The sequence below is a fragment of the Perca fluviatilis genome, chromosome 6 (assembly GCF_010015445.1).
Source record: "Perca fluviatilis chromosome 6, GENO_Pfluv_1.0, whole genome shotgun sequence".
In the NCBI taxonomy this organism is placed as follows: Eukaryota; Metazoa; Chordata; class Actinopteri; order Perciformes; family Percidae; genus Perca; species Perca fluviatilis.
The window spans coordinates 29,368,717-29,382,349 of NC_053117.1; the positions used below are offsets into that span (position 1 = coordinate 29,368,717).

A 13,633-nucleotide genomic window follows, 5' to 3' on the forward strand; every position below is an offset into this window, starting at 1 on the left:
CCAGAGGAGCTCTCCGAAGCGGTACAGTGTTCCCTCTTAGTCAGGAGAAGTCCCTTTTTATGTACAGTAGAGCTTATTTTGTAGTAGAGCTCCTTAAGTTTAGTTGGTTGTTTCACCTGTGACTTGTAACAAAAGCTGCCTCAGAACAGTTGGTATAATTTTATGGAATATCCTCCCAATACACTGTAGATGCATCAGAGTAAATGTTAAGGAAATGCTATACATGTGTAAGTTATTTAGATGAATATCTGTTGTGCTGTTTGTGATTGATTTTCTTTAAATCGTGCATAGTCTTTTCATAGTTACACCAGACCTGTGGTAGGGTTTGGCATGTTTGTTCAGTTAGCAGTGTTTTCCTTTTTAGGGTTTTATTTTTAGCAGTGGGGGCAGGTCTGTCCGAACAACAACAATTATAAAAGTTAACTTTAAAATATAAACACTCAGAGCACACAGAGAGTGTGATATAAACCGGCGTTATCACATATTAATGGCGATGATTAAATAAGTAGACTCTAACGAGCTGTGGAGAACGGAAAATAAGGCTCCTGCCATAAATTTGATCTGAATAGTTAAACTATACAGATATATTTGTCCTGCATGGTGTCACACAACAAACTCCACATGTACAATACTCACGTTTTCCTCACGAGCGCACAAACCAGACGGAATGAAGAAAAGGAATCAATAAAGTCCGCTGCCTCTCTAAAACGGACATCAAAGCGCATGCCGCTCACTCAACCGACATCAGACTGCAGTATCGCGTCCACCTGCGTGGACAGGCTTTCCAACAGGCAGGATCATTTAAAGGAACACGCCGACTTATTGGGAATTTAACTTATTCACCGTAACCCCCAGAGTAAGACAAATCGATACATACCCTTCTCATCTCCGTGCGTGCTGTAACGCTGTCTGACGGCTCCAGCATTAGCTTAACCCAGCACAGATCCTGCAGGTGAATGGTTCCAACTAGCCTACTGCTCCGAATTGTGACAAAATAATGCCAACATGTTCCTGTTTACATGTTGTGATTTGTAGAGTCACAGCGTGTACAAAAAACAACGTAACATGGGACACCGCCATCTTCTATCCATAAACAAACCGGGAACTATATTCTCAGACAGGCTTGCTGCGAGCATATCACTCCGCCCAAGTACTATATTCTTCTGCCTGAGAATATAGTTCCCGGTTTTGTTTACGGTTAGAAGATGGCTGTGTCTCATGTTACGTTGTTTTTTTGTACATGCTGTGACTCTACAAATCAAAACATGTAAATAGGAACATTCGGAGCAGTAGGATTACTGGAACCATTCACCTGCATGTTCTGTGATGGGCTGATGCCGCTGGACCCGTCAGACAGCGTTACGGTAAAGGTATGTATCGACTTGTCCAACTCTGGGGGTTACGGTGAATAAGCTAAATTCCCAATAAATTGGCGTGTTCCTTTTTAAAAGGCAACCGCGACTACTGTACATTGTGCGTGTGCCCTCTTTCTGATACCATGGCGGCAGAAATTTTGCCGTGGCGGGCCACCATTTTCAAATCAACATAGAGAAAACACTGAGTTAGTGTTGAAAATAAAGCTTTGGTCTCTTTATTAAAGGGTTTAAAGTTTTCTCTTGGAGTCTATAGCCCGACTCATACTGCATTTTTGAGTCAGATACTGATATTTGAGAGTTTGAAAAAAAAATCAGTTATATCGGCTGATAGTTTTTTTGTTTTTTTTTAACATAGACCCATTACATAAACAAACAATCTTGATAGAGATTCCTTACATATGTCTTTTTTTTTTTTTTTTTTTTTTTTTTTTTTTTTTAATTAAGAATTGTGTCCAAGATACATACTAAGCAAATGAACTTGTCGGTGCTTTCCGGTGGACAAACTATGTAATGGTGACACTGTTTTGAAATGACCTCAAGCCTAGTTTGGTATTTCTGTACTGCAGTTTTTTTCTTATCAACGACATTACACAATTACAGATACATCTGCGATAAACTAATATCGGCGTTATTTGTCATTCCCACTTCTGCATCATGTGATGCAAATATCTTTAAATAGATAAATCAGATATATTAGTGAAATATATTTGCCTAATTCGATCTGCATTTCTAAGTAACTTTGATTAACTTTTATTTATTTATTTATTTATTTTTTATTACAAGTATCACAGATAATGTCATATTGGTTAGTCATCACATAGGGAGCGGTGTTACCAGTATAAGGTGAGTATTTGTAAGTCATGCAGAATCTTTTGGAGTTAGAAGCAGCACTACCAGTTGGTACAGTCTGCTTTGGCATCCTGTGCGGTCTATTTCTGATGCTCCAAATCATATGTAGGTCTGTAATTGATCTCCATTTTTAGTTTATATAATAGGTGCCTATGTAACAATGTTTAGCCTATATCATTCAAGTCTGTTGTATTTAGTTAATTAGTGCTTGTTCAAATTGATAAATGAATTGTGTAAACTCAAATAAATGCTGAAAATGCCTATCCTTACCAGCTGTATAGAGTATGTATCCAAAATTAATGCATCTGGGGGGAGTGAGTTCCTGTACACACTCACTCACTCACTCACTCACTCACTCACACACACTAATTTTCCATAAGTGGGCCAGTGATTACCCCAGTTTCCCTCCCAGTCAGCTGGGTCACTTTGCCTAGTTTGACCGGCTTCCACCGCTAGCCGCCTTCCCACTTCTGTGTTCATATCACTGCTCTAACACTTCAACCTCCATCTCCTCACAGTTAACCAGGTCTTCAGGGTTCTCCCTAAACTATTTTGTCATTATTTTCTTTTGGAAATTACACTAAACCTGCTGTTGATCAGTTGAAGCGGAGTATCAGCTTATATAAAAACAAACAAACGTAATATTTAAAATATTTTTTGCTTTGAAACTCCGGGGGAGAACCTTAGCATTAACTGAAGCCGAAACATCCGTGATCAATATATGCCTTGACTAGCAGACGTGAATCTCACAACAAAAGAGATTTGTACTTGTGACACTAGTCATTGCATTTAGGATGTTTTATGTCTCGTCATTCGTCGGTAGAACCATGGTGGTGTGTTGTTGTTGCTTTTTTTTAAATTTGTTATTATTAAACCCTTATCCCCCTGGTGGTTAGGTACGGTATCGTCGGGAGCATGCTTCAGGCCGACAGCTGCCCTTCTTCCCTCTGCTGGAAGACCTGATGAGGGATGTTTGTGACGGAGCTGCAATGCTCACTGTGGTCAACTACTACTGCCCAGACCTCATGAAGCTGGAGGGTATGCTGTGCTTGCATGCACGCACTTTGACACACTCGCATGCCCACGTTCAATAGATACATCCCACTAATTATCAGTTGCCCTCAAAGAATCTTTCCGTAAAGGGCATCAAGTTTATTTTGCTAACCTATTGAATTTAATATCCATGTGTGATACTATTTTTGGCAATTGCACAGGGCTTACTGTCCCAGTGCAGTCAGCGTGACATTTATAGCCATCAAGTCATTGAGTTGTATCCTGACCTGCTCTCTCCCTGTCTGATCAGATATTTGCCTGAAGGAAGTCCCCTCCATCGCTGATAGCCTGTACAACATCCGGCTACTCAAAGAGTTCTCCAACGAGTATCTGAATAAAAGTTTCTATCTGACGACGGAAGACATGCTCTACTCGCCGCTGGTGCTCAAGGTACAAAAAGTGACATGCTGTGTTTTCATAAACATTTGCAATAAAAATGTACATTTAACCTTGTAGTAGAGTAAGCCAGCTATTATATCAGGTAGCAACAGACACTACTACCTGCTTAGGTTTTCCATGTCATTATGCGGCTTAGGCGCATCACCTAAGTGTTTTTGCGCACCGCCTAAGCGTATGAATGTAAAAACAACGTGGAGAGCTGGAGATCTGGTTGAGTCGAAGCACGGAACGAGAGTAACATTTCAGTAACCTTATAGCTGTGAACCTAGCAGTGCAGTGTGTGAATAAATGCTACAACTCCTCAAGACCCAAGCCAAGTTCCTGTGTCTTGCTTGCTACCTGCTGATTTAAAGAGAGTGAAGGGGGTTACCTCAGAAGTTAGCAACAACTTAAGCACAGGCTCACTAACCTAATGTGGACCAGCTATTCTCATTTTAGTGACAAGCTGCTCCTCCAAGTTTTACTTTAGTTATCTCTTCCTTAACAACCACTAAGCTTTATGCAAATCATTTTGAGATGATGTCATTTGCGCTTAAGCGCTCTAAAAATCCAGGGAAAACTCTGGCTTAACAGATTTATAAAAAATAAAAAAAACACTTGTATTAGGTGGGGATAACAATTCTTGCTGTTACTATTATATGTCAAGAGTCTATATTCAAGTTTTTGTAAAATGTTTCTTTTGATGTCTATGTAGCACAATGTGATGGTGTTCATTGCTGAGCTCTTCTGGTGGTTTGAGACTGTCAAGCCAGAGTTTGTCCAGCCCAGAGATCTCCAAGAGTTTAAAGATGGTAAGCATCCTCGTGTGATTATTACATTGGATACAAAATGCATCAAGTGCAGACACAGTTTAGACTGAACAGTTTTCACATAATTACAGTGCGACGAATAATAAGTACCCAGTTTTTTTACATTCCATTTTACAATGAAGTGTCCTTCAATGTAGATCAAATAACTCATTCTATAGTTAGAGTAACTTGATGTCACAACTTACTGTACTTATTAAGTATCTCATTCATTAGAAACTATTATATTAACCTTGTTTTGGGTTTTTTCTTCATAAGCAAGATTATTTACATCAATGGAAGTTGCATTTTCTTATGTGTTCATTGTCTTGTGTCTGTTTTTTTTATTTGGATCACAATTGGAAGTAAATCCCAGTCAGTCACTGGTTGAGCTTTCTACTGATAGCCAGCATCAGTCACTGCGATTATTAACATGATAGGCACCTCTTTCTTCCTTCTTTCCTCAGCTCGAGCCATAGCTCAGCCCAAGAGTGCCCGTCCATCAGTGCCTATTTCCAATGCCACCAAGCGCAGCTTCCTGGCCAGCCCTGGTGTGGCCGATAACCAGAGCAGTCCTGAAGTCTGTAACAGGTACTTCCTGCACCCTGAAGACTCTGACCCCCTGTAAGTCTTCTCTCACTTTCCTTCTCATTCCACCTCATCATGATCCTGTCTCCTAACCAGTTATAGTAGCCCTACAAGGATGGGTACATATGCAGCAGTGTCTGACCTTCATTCTCATGTTACCTCTACCCCTCTTCTCATCTCACCAAATTTAATTTGCTCAAAGTTAAGCTGATTATTGCTCTTTGTCTGTGTGTGTGCATTGTTGGCGTTTGTGTGGGAGACTGGAAGTAAAGGTTTATCTTATCTAAAAGTTGAACTGAACTGTCATTTGGGGTTTTTTCAGGCCAACTGCTAGTCTGTTGTCTGGTAAAGTATTTTGTGTTGAAAGATAACTGAATCCATTTGGCTGGGGGAAAAATTAATCTGTGTACTTTATTCAGGCTAATCCAGTAAATACTTTCTGTTTGAATGATTTTGTAACCTGCTTTTTTTTGTGCTTTTAGTAAAGGGGGTCCAACATTCAGTCCTTCCCACCCGCTCCTGCCTCTCCGACAGAGGCAACAAAAGCAGCAAGGAGAAGATGTTTCAGGTAAGGGCAACAGTCTTTACACCCTTTACTTGCCCACAAAAGATACAGGTTTGTGTTCAACTTGTCATTATATGATTGTGACCAGCAGCTGTTGTTATACGTAGTCATTGTTTGTGTGCGTTTCTCGTTAGGTCTTAGAAACCGCTCCAACTCCCTGACTCAGATGGACGGACAACCCAGAGGCTCTGTTGTTGCATGGCCCGACAAGAGGCAAAGGTACCTAAAGTTTTTAAAAACCTTTAATGAGCTTTATTCTAAAACAACAGTTTGTACTCATGTGTTCGGTTTGGAAGAACTTTTGTAGCTCTGTCAGAGTGGTAGAAAGTTGCCTAAAGAATAAAAGTTAAACAAAACTTATGTAGAAAGTTTACAAATTCCATGTATTATTAAGCTATATCTCGTGCTGACTTTATGTCTGAGCTTTTTTCCCGCGCTCTCCTTCTGCAGACCACTGTCCACATTGAGCCCCTACATGCTGCAATCAGCCACAGACAGTGATGCAGACATTGCTTCTGGGGACAGTGTGAGTCTGGCTCGCTCCATAAGTAAGGACAGCCTGGCGTCCAACGCCATCACACCCAAACACCAGATTTCTGTCCACCAGCCATCACAGGCTGCAATGCGCAGAGTCAACGGCCACAGCCTCCTGGGCAACGTCAACATTGAGGACGAGGAAGAAACTCAGGTGGCACTTGCCAGGACTGATGGTCCAGTCATCCCCAAACGGGTTGACGGGACTCAAGCAACTGCCACAGTAGGACCCAAACCTGACCCAGATAGCTTTTACCTAGAACCACTGATGCCTTCTGTGATCAAAACAGCTAAAGAGAAGTCTGTATGCCTAAACAAGGAGGAGGAGAGTGGTGAGGCGCCCCACTCTTCAGGAAGGGGCTCTCTACGCAGAGGAGATGGATCTACATCGGCCGTTCGTAGGAAAGCTCCCTGCAGCTTGAACCAAACCTTTACTCCTCCGGGTGAGCAGGTAGACTTGTCAGAGGAGCCTCAACAGGGTCAGGCAGATTTCAGCCCCATTGTTACCAGCAGTGTTGACCCCTCAACCAGAGAGCCAGCTGGGGGTTTCTACCTTCATTCAGATTCTGAAGAACCAAAGTCTGACCAGGGCTTGGATGCTGAGCTTGAAGACATGGATGAAGAGGATCTGGATGAAGCTTTTACCACTAAAGACCCCAACTGGCACAGGAAAGCCTTCAATAAAGAAGAAGAAGAATCCGCCAAACTCCAAGAGGACATGAATGTGAAAGAGCATGAGGACAAAGACATGAATGGTGGCAGCGGTCGCTCCAGCCCCTGTCTTAGTGCTCAGTCCCAGGCAAGCAGCATGGCCAGTGGCAGTGTACGCATGACCTCCTTCGCTGAGCGCAAAGCCCAGCAGCAGCGCTTTGGCAGCAACCACGACCTGCGCTCCAGTGCCTCCAGCTCCCAAAGGACCACTCCAGATGGGTCTGAGAGCAGCGGGCCCCTGGCTTCCTCCTGGAGGCTTAAAAGGGACCAGAGCCCCTCCTCACCCTTGGGAGGATGCCCTCGTACAGGTGATGGTAGCGGTGGTTCTAATGTACTGGCTTCTGAGATTGTCCAGCTCCGTATGCAGCTGGAGGAGAAACGACGTGCCATTGAGCACCAGAAGAAGAAGATGGAAGTGCTGTCAGCGAGGCAGAGGCAGAAGCTGGGAAAGGCAGCCTTTCTGAACATCGTAAAGAAAGGTGGAGGCAAGAGTGACACTTTACCCAACCCACTTAAAGCTGACGTGTCTAAAGATGAGCTCAACGGGGAGAAAGCACCGTCAAGTAAAGATGATATGTGTGTGGATGCCTTCAGAGGGGACAAAGTGGTGGCGGCATCCAACCCGCCAGGTGCCTTAAAAGCAGACAAGAAAGGGACCAGTGGTAGCTTCTATCTAGAAGAAGAGTTGGACCTGAATGAGTGCAGCCGTTCCATCGATCTGTTGAACGACGCGATCGGCAGCATCCAGCAACAAATGATGCAGCTGTCACTGCAGCAGGAGATGTTGATGAAACAGAATGTACAGTCCCCCTCTGGTGCAACCCCACCTCCTCCTGTTACCAGCGGCAAAAATGGTGACTCAAAGGCGGGGGCAAGCTTTCACTTTGTGGAGCACCTCTCTAACAGTGGCACCGCTCCTACCAGGAAACCCCCCAAACTGAGCTCGGGCCGGGGCTCCAGGTCCAAACCATCAGAGCTAAAGATATCCAAGGAGCAGAGCTGGCAGGCCTCCAGGACCCTCACCCCCACCCAGAGTGGGTCAGAGACATTACCACACCTAAGGCAGTTAGCTGGGGGCAGGTCCCCCAGGGCCGACCAGGTCGACGGCCTCAGAAACCCCACGGCAGGAGAGACAATTGACAGGCCAGGCCACGTTCGGAGCGCCAACTTCCGCCTTCACGATGAGGCGAACATGCGCCTGCCGACCCGCGTGGACCTGAAGGCCGTGGCTGCCCCAGAAGTGTCCTTTGACGGGTGCCTGTCCAGCACCCTTAGAGAGTCTGAGCTCAACTCCTCAGACGGTTCAGGGAAAGAGAATATACCATCAGACGAGGTGCAGCGCAACAAATCCCACCTGATTGAGGTCGATCTGTCAGAGCTGAAAGCCCCGGAGGAAGAGGAGGCTGCCGAGGACACCACGACGGAAGGAGTTGATGGAGAGCAGAGGTCAGGCATGGGCTTCTTCTTCAAGGTAATGCCTTTGCATGAAAACAGAAATATTTAATTTATTAAATCTTTAATTTATTCATTTAGATTTTATTACAGTGATGATGATGATATCATAAATAGCAATGGTTCATGATGATATACTAGTTAAAGTAGGGGTGCTCCTAATGATTTTTTTTCCCCGATATTGATATCTCTTCCATCAGTTTCTTTTATTAATCTATGAAATAATTTAGTACTGTGATTATCTGAAATATCCCATTTCAGTTTACCAGCGTCTACATAATAAATTAGCAATTTTTTTTTGTCTTATTTAAGCCACTCTTAAAAGACTTCTGATGATCAACCTAGTCGTTCATGTCAGCACTAAATTCAGGTTTCCTGTTTGCATGTTGTAGGATGAGCAGAAGGCGGAGGATGAGCTTGCTAAGAAGAGAGCAGCGTTCTTGCTGAAGCAGCAGAAGAAAGCCGAGGAGGCTCGACTCCGTAAACAACAACTAGAATCCGAATCGGAGCTGAAACGAGACGAAGCCAGGTAACTTGCTTTACCAACGTTGGCAAAGGATTCAGACGTTATTCTTCCAAATAAAATGCTAAAATGCAGGTGTTTTTGTTTCAAAACCAGACGGAAGGCGGAGGAGGACCGCTTGCGTAAAGAAGAGGAGAAGACACGGCGGGAGCTGATAAAGCAGGAGTATCTGCGGAGGAAGCAGCAGGAGATTTTGGAGGAACAAGGCCTCGTGAAGCCCAAAACCCCCAAACCGAAGCAGAAACACAGACCCAAGTCTGTCTTCAGAGAGGAATCCTCCAGCGATAATTTCTCCAAGGGCTCTTCCACACGTAAGATTGTTACATCATTAGCTTGACATTTAGCTGGTAAACTTTTGTTTAAATGTCTCCGCACATTGCGCTTCATTTGTTTTTTTCAACTGAGCTGTCCGGCACATTGGCTGACTCAAAGTCATTTTCTATTTTACGGTTATTAATACCACATTAATACTAACATGACTGAGATTAATTTCTGACACCAATGTCAATATCAAATATTGAGCATGTTATTTAGGGTTTCCAGCAGTGTTTTTATTTATATTTTTTATTCTAAGTTGGGCCACCACGTCTGAAACAAAGACTACCTATGCTAACATCATAAAAACGACTGTATGAAGTACAACAATAAAAAAAGAGACCGTATTTCACACAGCAAAAGCCATATTTCTTCTATTGTTCGGATGTAAGGTACCTTAAGATCTAAGTGGCGCGCTACCTCGATTAAACTATGTACACTGGGAAACCCTGTTCTTCATTATTGCTGTCATCATTTTATATTATTAAAATTATTATCATTTAATCTTCCCATAACTGTAAGTAACTATATTTACAAATCCTATGTTGAGTTTGATATTTTGGATAAATTCATTTTTATTGTTTTATAGGCATCTAAAATGAAGTATGTGAAGTCCAACTGCTATAAAAGATGCAAACGTTTATGTCCTGTGGATAAAGTCTCAGCTGTGTATCTAGTCATTTTTACAAAATAATTGAAAGTGTCCTCTGTGTTTCACATAGCTGACAACCTGAGCAACGCCCAATCAGGCTCCAGTCTGTCTCTGGCCTCTGCTGCCACCAACGAGGCTGACAGCGTCAACTCGGGAGGGGCTGGCTCTCAGCGGTAAATTGCTTGCAAATTTAGTTTAGTTTACTTGTGAGCTTGTGCTCAAGAATAATCTGCGCATTGTCCATGTTTAAGATTTGCAGTATTTATAGTATTTTCCGTTTTGATTTATTGTTCAACCCGTACTTCCCTTTCATTATGTCTTCCAGCTGTGACTCAGTGGAGTCGTTTCCAGGCACCCGTAACAACAGTCGAACTGCCGAAAGAGACTGGGACAACGGCTCCACGGCATCTTCCATCGCTTCCATGGCTGAATATACCGGTAAGTACAGACCAGTAGTTGTGGTCTTTCACTCATCCATTGAAAAATATCAATATGTCAGGACACAATCAACGTGGCCAGTCCATTTCACGGTGTTGCTTGTCATAATTTTTAGAACACAATAAACGGATCGTAGCCGCAGCTGATTTGTAGTCATGACTGACTCATTATTTGTGTTATGTTTATGTTATGTGTTAAATAATAAATATGTGGTCTAACTGGGTTTCCTCCTTTTTAGGTCCCAAACTATTCAAGGAGCCCAGCTCCAAGTCGAATAAGCCAATCATCCACAATGCAATCTCCCACTGCTGCCTGGCAGGAAAGGTCAATGAGCCTCAGAAGAACCAGATCCTAGAGGTAGAGTAGTTTGTTATATCTGTTCATATGAAGTCATCTTTATATAAAGGCACTGTGTCTGTGTAAATGAACTCAGTTTGAGACCTATTTTTTTTTTTTACAAATTTGCTTCTGCTGTGCGTGTGACCAGTGTGTCTGACTGTACTCTTTTCTAACATTAAATTTGGTGACACTGCTATCTTGGCAACATAACAAAATACTTTCTCTGGTCCATTGTTGTGGTACCAAGGTGGGAAACACTTTTCCACTTGTACAGTACAGTATCTCCTCCATAACAGCAAAACTTGTAACAAACAACTGTTAAACGGTTAACGGTTAAACTAGGCTTACTGGACACTTTTTGGGGTTGACTAAGTCCATCGCACAAAAATCAAGACCTCACATTATACACAACACAAGAACCGGTCGTCACTCTTTTTCAAAATAGATTATTATATATAGATTATTTGTCTTCAAAGATGTTTCCAATTTTTCAAACATAATTATTAGGAGGGGGGTAAGAGAGTCTCTTTCAGGCTCAAAAGGTTATTTCTATTACATTTATCACATAGTTTTTTTTTTTTCTTTCTCTCTTTTCCGTGGATTTGAACCAGCAGCCTTGCACTGACAAAACGTACTACTGCCATATAGTTCAATGTTATATATCGATGCCATAATAATATATATTTTTTTGTGGATCTCTGTTTAACCTCATTTCCCACCAGGAGTTGGACAAGTGCGAGTCCAACCACCTGATGATCCTGTTTCGTGACGGTGGCTGCCAGTTCCGGGCGCTCTACTCGTACTTCCCCGACACCGAAGAGATACAGAAGCTGACGGGAACGGGACCCAAGAGCATCACCAAGAAGATGATTGATAAGCTGTACAAGTACAGCTCAGACCGGAAGCAGTTCACCGTCATCCCCGCCAAGACTGTGTCAGTCAGCGTGGATGCCCTGACCATCCACAACCACCTGTGGCAGGCCAAGAGGGGTGCTGTGCCAAAGAAAGGCGGAAAATAGCAGAGCGCTGGATTTTAAACCCTCCGTCATCCCAATCATCCCCATCTTGCTTGTTTCCTGAATAGACTGCGTTGATGCCCACAGCCAAGCTCGTCATGCTCAGTCTGAAAACCTACTCGGGAGAGGCCGCATTCATGTACTTGTGGTCCTCTGTAGGTGGACCCAGGCAGAAACATGGGGAAAAAGGTATGTGTTTGTGTGTGTGTGTGTGTCTGTCACAGGTGGTCTGAGGGACTGGTGCTGGCAACAAAAAGAGGAACGCCAGCTGAATTGGCTTCTTCTCCCTGTGACCTTAGTGCAATCTGTTTTGGTTTCTTTTGGTCCGGCTCTGTTTTTATACGACAACCACGACTCAAGCATGTGGCTTTTTTTTTCTTCTCAGTCTCTCTCATATGTGGTGGATGTCCCTTTTTTTTTTCCCACAAAGTATTTATTAGTTCAGCACTGTCATGGTCGAGAGCTCAGCTGCAGCACCAAAGTCCTTTCTTTTCCCGGAAGCGCCTGTCCTTTGGAAGAATTCGGACAAAATGAGGGGACATTTGGGGAATTTTGTCGCTCTTTTCAGAAAGTCTGAAACAAGGGACCTTTGTACAACCCTTTAGGACTGTTGGACTGCCTTGCTGTCCCATCAAAAAACAACAATCTCTTCCTGCGTGGACTGTCAAATCTGTCGAATCAGGCTGGCATTGCCGATTTTGCCTCACCGGGGATCTCCAAAATAAAAAAACCTGCTGCTCTGAACTGTCTTCTTCTTTTGTCACGGGGGAGCTCCTCAGGTCTCCCTCAGACATCCGTTGGCCTTTCACTCATCGTGGTACTATCGTCAGTTTTTTCAACCGCTTTTTAAACTGTCGCTGATCGTGTAGCACTGAATGTGTATAGCAAACAAAAACAAAAAAACAAACGGTCATTTTAAATACTTTTATTTGTCAAAAACGCCCTTTTCCGCAAAAGGTGTCAAAAGAGGGTGAATGATAGGTCTTGTTGCAGAAATTGTTTTTTGGGGGGGGGGGAGTTTTGTTTCAGCTTTTATTTCATTTTTATTACGATTAAAGCTATGTGGTATAGAGTTTGAGCTGATGTTATGTGTTTTCATAACGGGAATTCTCTGATGTTTAGAGCTTAGTTGTGTTCTCTCTCCCCACTGGGCACTCTTGAATTGTCCTGTATAAAGGTGCACTCATAAACACTGGCTTCTTTCACGCAATGTAACTCTCTCCTTCCATCCCTGAGTGGTTTTGTCGGCCTGTCCCATCTTTAACCACGAGAGAGGCACACCACTCTTGTTGTGAAGGGTGTTTTGCGCCTCTCTGTAACCGCTTCGAATGACAGTATTTGATATATTCACAAAGGGGTTTCTGTGTGGGCGGGACGGGCGGGGACTGTGGTTCAGTTATATACCAACATTAAAGAACATTCCTCCAAGGTGTTGACAAACACTGCCACTTCGTCTCTCTCTTCTCTCTGTCTTTTCAACAAAAAAAACAATCAAAGTGCTTTTTTAGAAACCGTTGTTGGCCTCGAGAACAACCGTAAGTGTTGCACGAGCACTTTACTTTCTGTTTGTTGGGATTTTTACGTTTTGAATGGGCATAAACACGAAGAACTAATTGATAAAACTGCTGTTGTGCACTCGTAAAATTGTTAAAACTTAACCAAACACTAAGATTTAATACTGACATGTAACGTTGGAGGGCCTCCGCTGATATGATACTACTGCTGTCTCCCAAAAACAACAGAATACTTGATTTCTCATTTGCTGCATATTGATTTGTTTTTCGGCGAGGGAGGTGGCAGATCTGTAAATGTATGCAAGTGTATTTTTATGTTAACTAAAAGATTGTTCTGGCATTTGTACACCATTTTTGTTACACTAGTGTACTTTTCATCCTTGTTGATTTTATCTTTGATCCCATGCCATCTATTTATTTTAAAAATGGAAGCACTGAAACAGAATAAATTTTCAAGTGAATTAAAGTCACATTTTTCATTTTTATTCTTTCTCATGGCTTAATTTGTCCATTTTTATGAGACT

General features: G+C 42.8%; 1 protein-coding gene across 3 annotated transcripts in view; it reads left to right on the forward strand.

The window, feature by feature from the left end:
* The window catches only part of camsap1b (calmodulin regulated spectrin-associated protein 1b), a 28,176-nt gene extending 14,597 nt beyond the window's left edge, over positions 1–13,579 (forward strand). For 2 of the 3 annotated variants that reach the window (XM_039803044.1, XM_039803045.1), the window contains 13 exons: positions 3,122–3,263; positions 3,529–3,668; positions 4,372–4,468; positions 4,930–5,086; positions 5,533–5,618; positions 5,750–5,834; positions 6,066–8,331; positions 8,705–8,841; positions 8,932–9,146; positions 9,873–9,975; positions 10,128–10,240; positions 10,479–10,597; positions 11,302–13,579. In XM_039803044.1, coding sequence (XP_039658978.1) covers positions 3,122–3,263; positions 3,529–3,668; positions 4,372–4,468; positions 4,930–5,086; positions 5,533–5,618; positions 5,750–5,834; positions 6,066–8,331; positions 8,705–8,841; positions 8,932–9,146; positions 9,873–9,975; positions 10,128–10,240; positions 10,479–10,597; positions 11,302–11,598 — 3,957 coding nt within the window. In that variant the 3' untranslated portion in view covers positions 11,599–13,579. The remainder of the gene's footprint in view (positions 1–3,121; positions 3,264–3,528; positions 3,669–4,371; positions 4,469–4,929; positions 5,087–5,532; positions 5,619–5,749; positions 5,835–6,065; positions 8,332–8,704; positions 8,842–8,931; positions 9,147–9,872; positions 9,976–10,127; positions 10,241–10,478; positions 10,598–11,301) is intronic. The other variant, XM_039803046.1, reaches the window with a different exon arrangement.
* Positions 13,580–13,633: the final 54 nt, after the last annotated feature.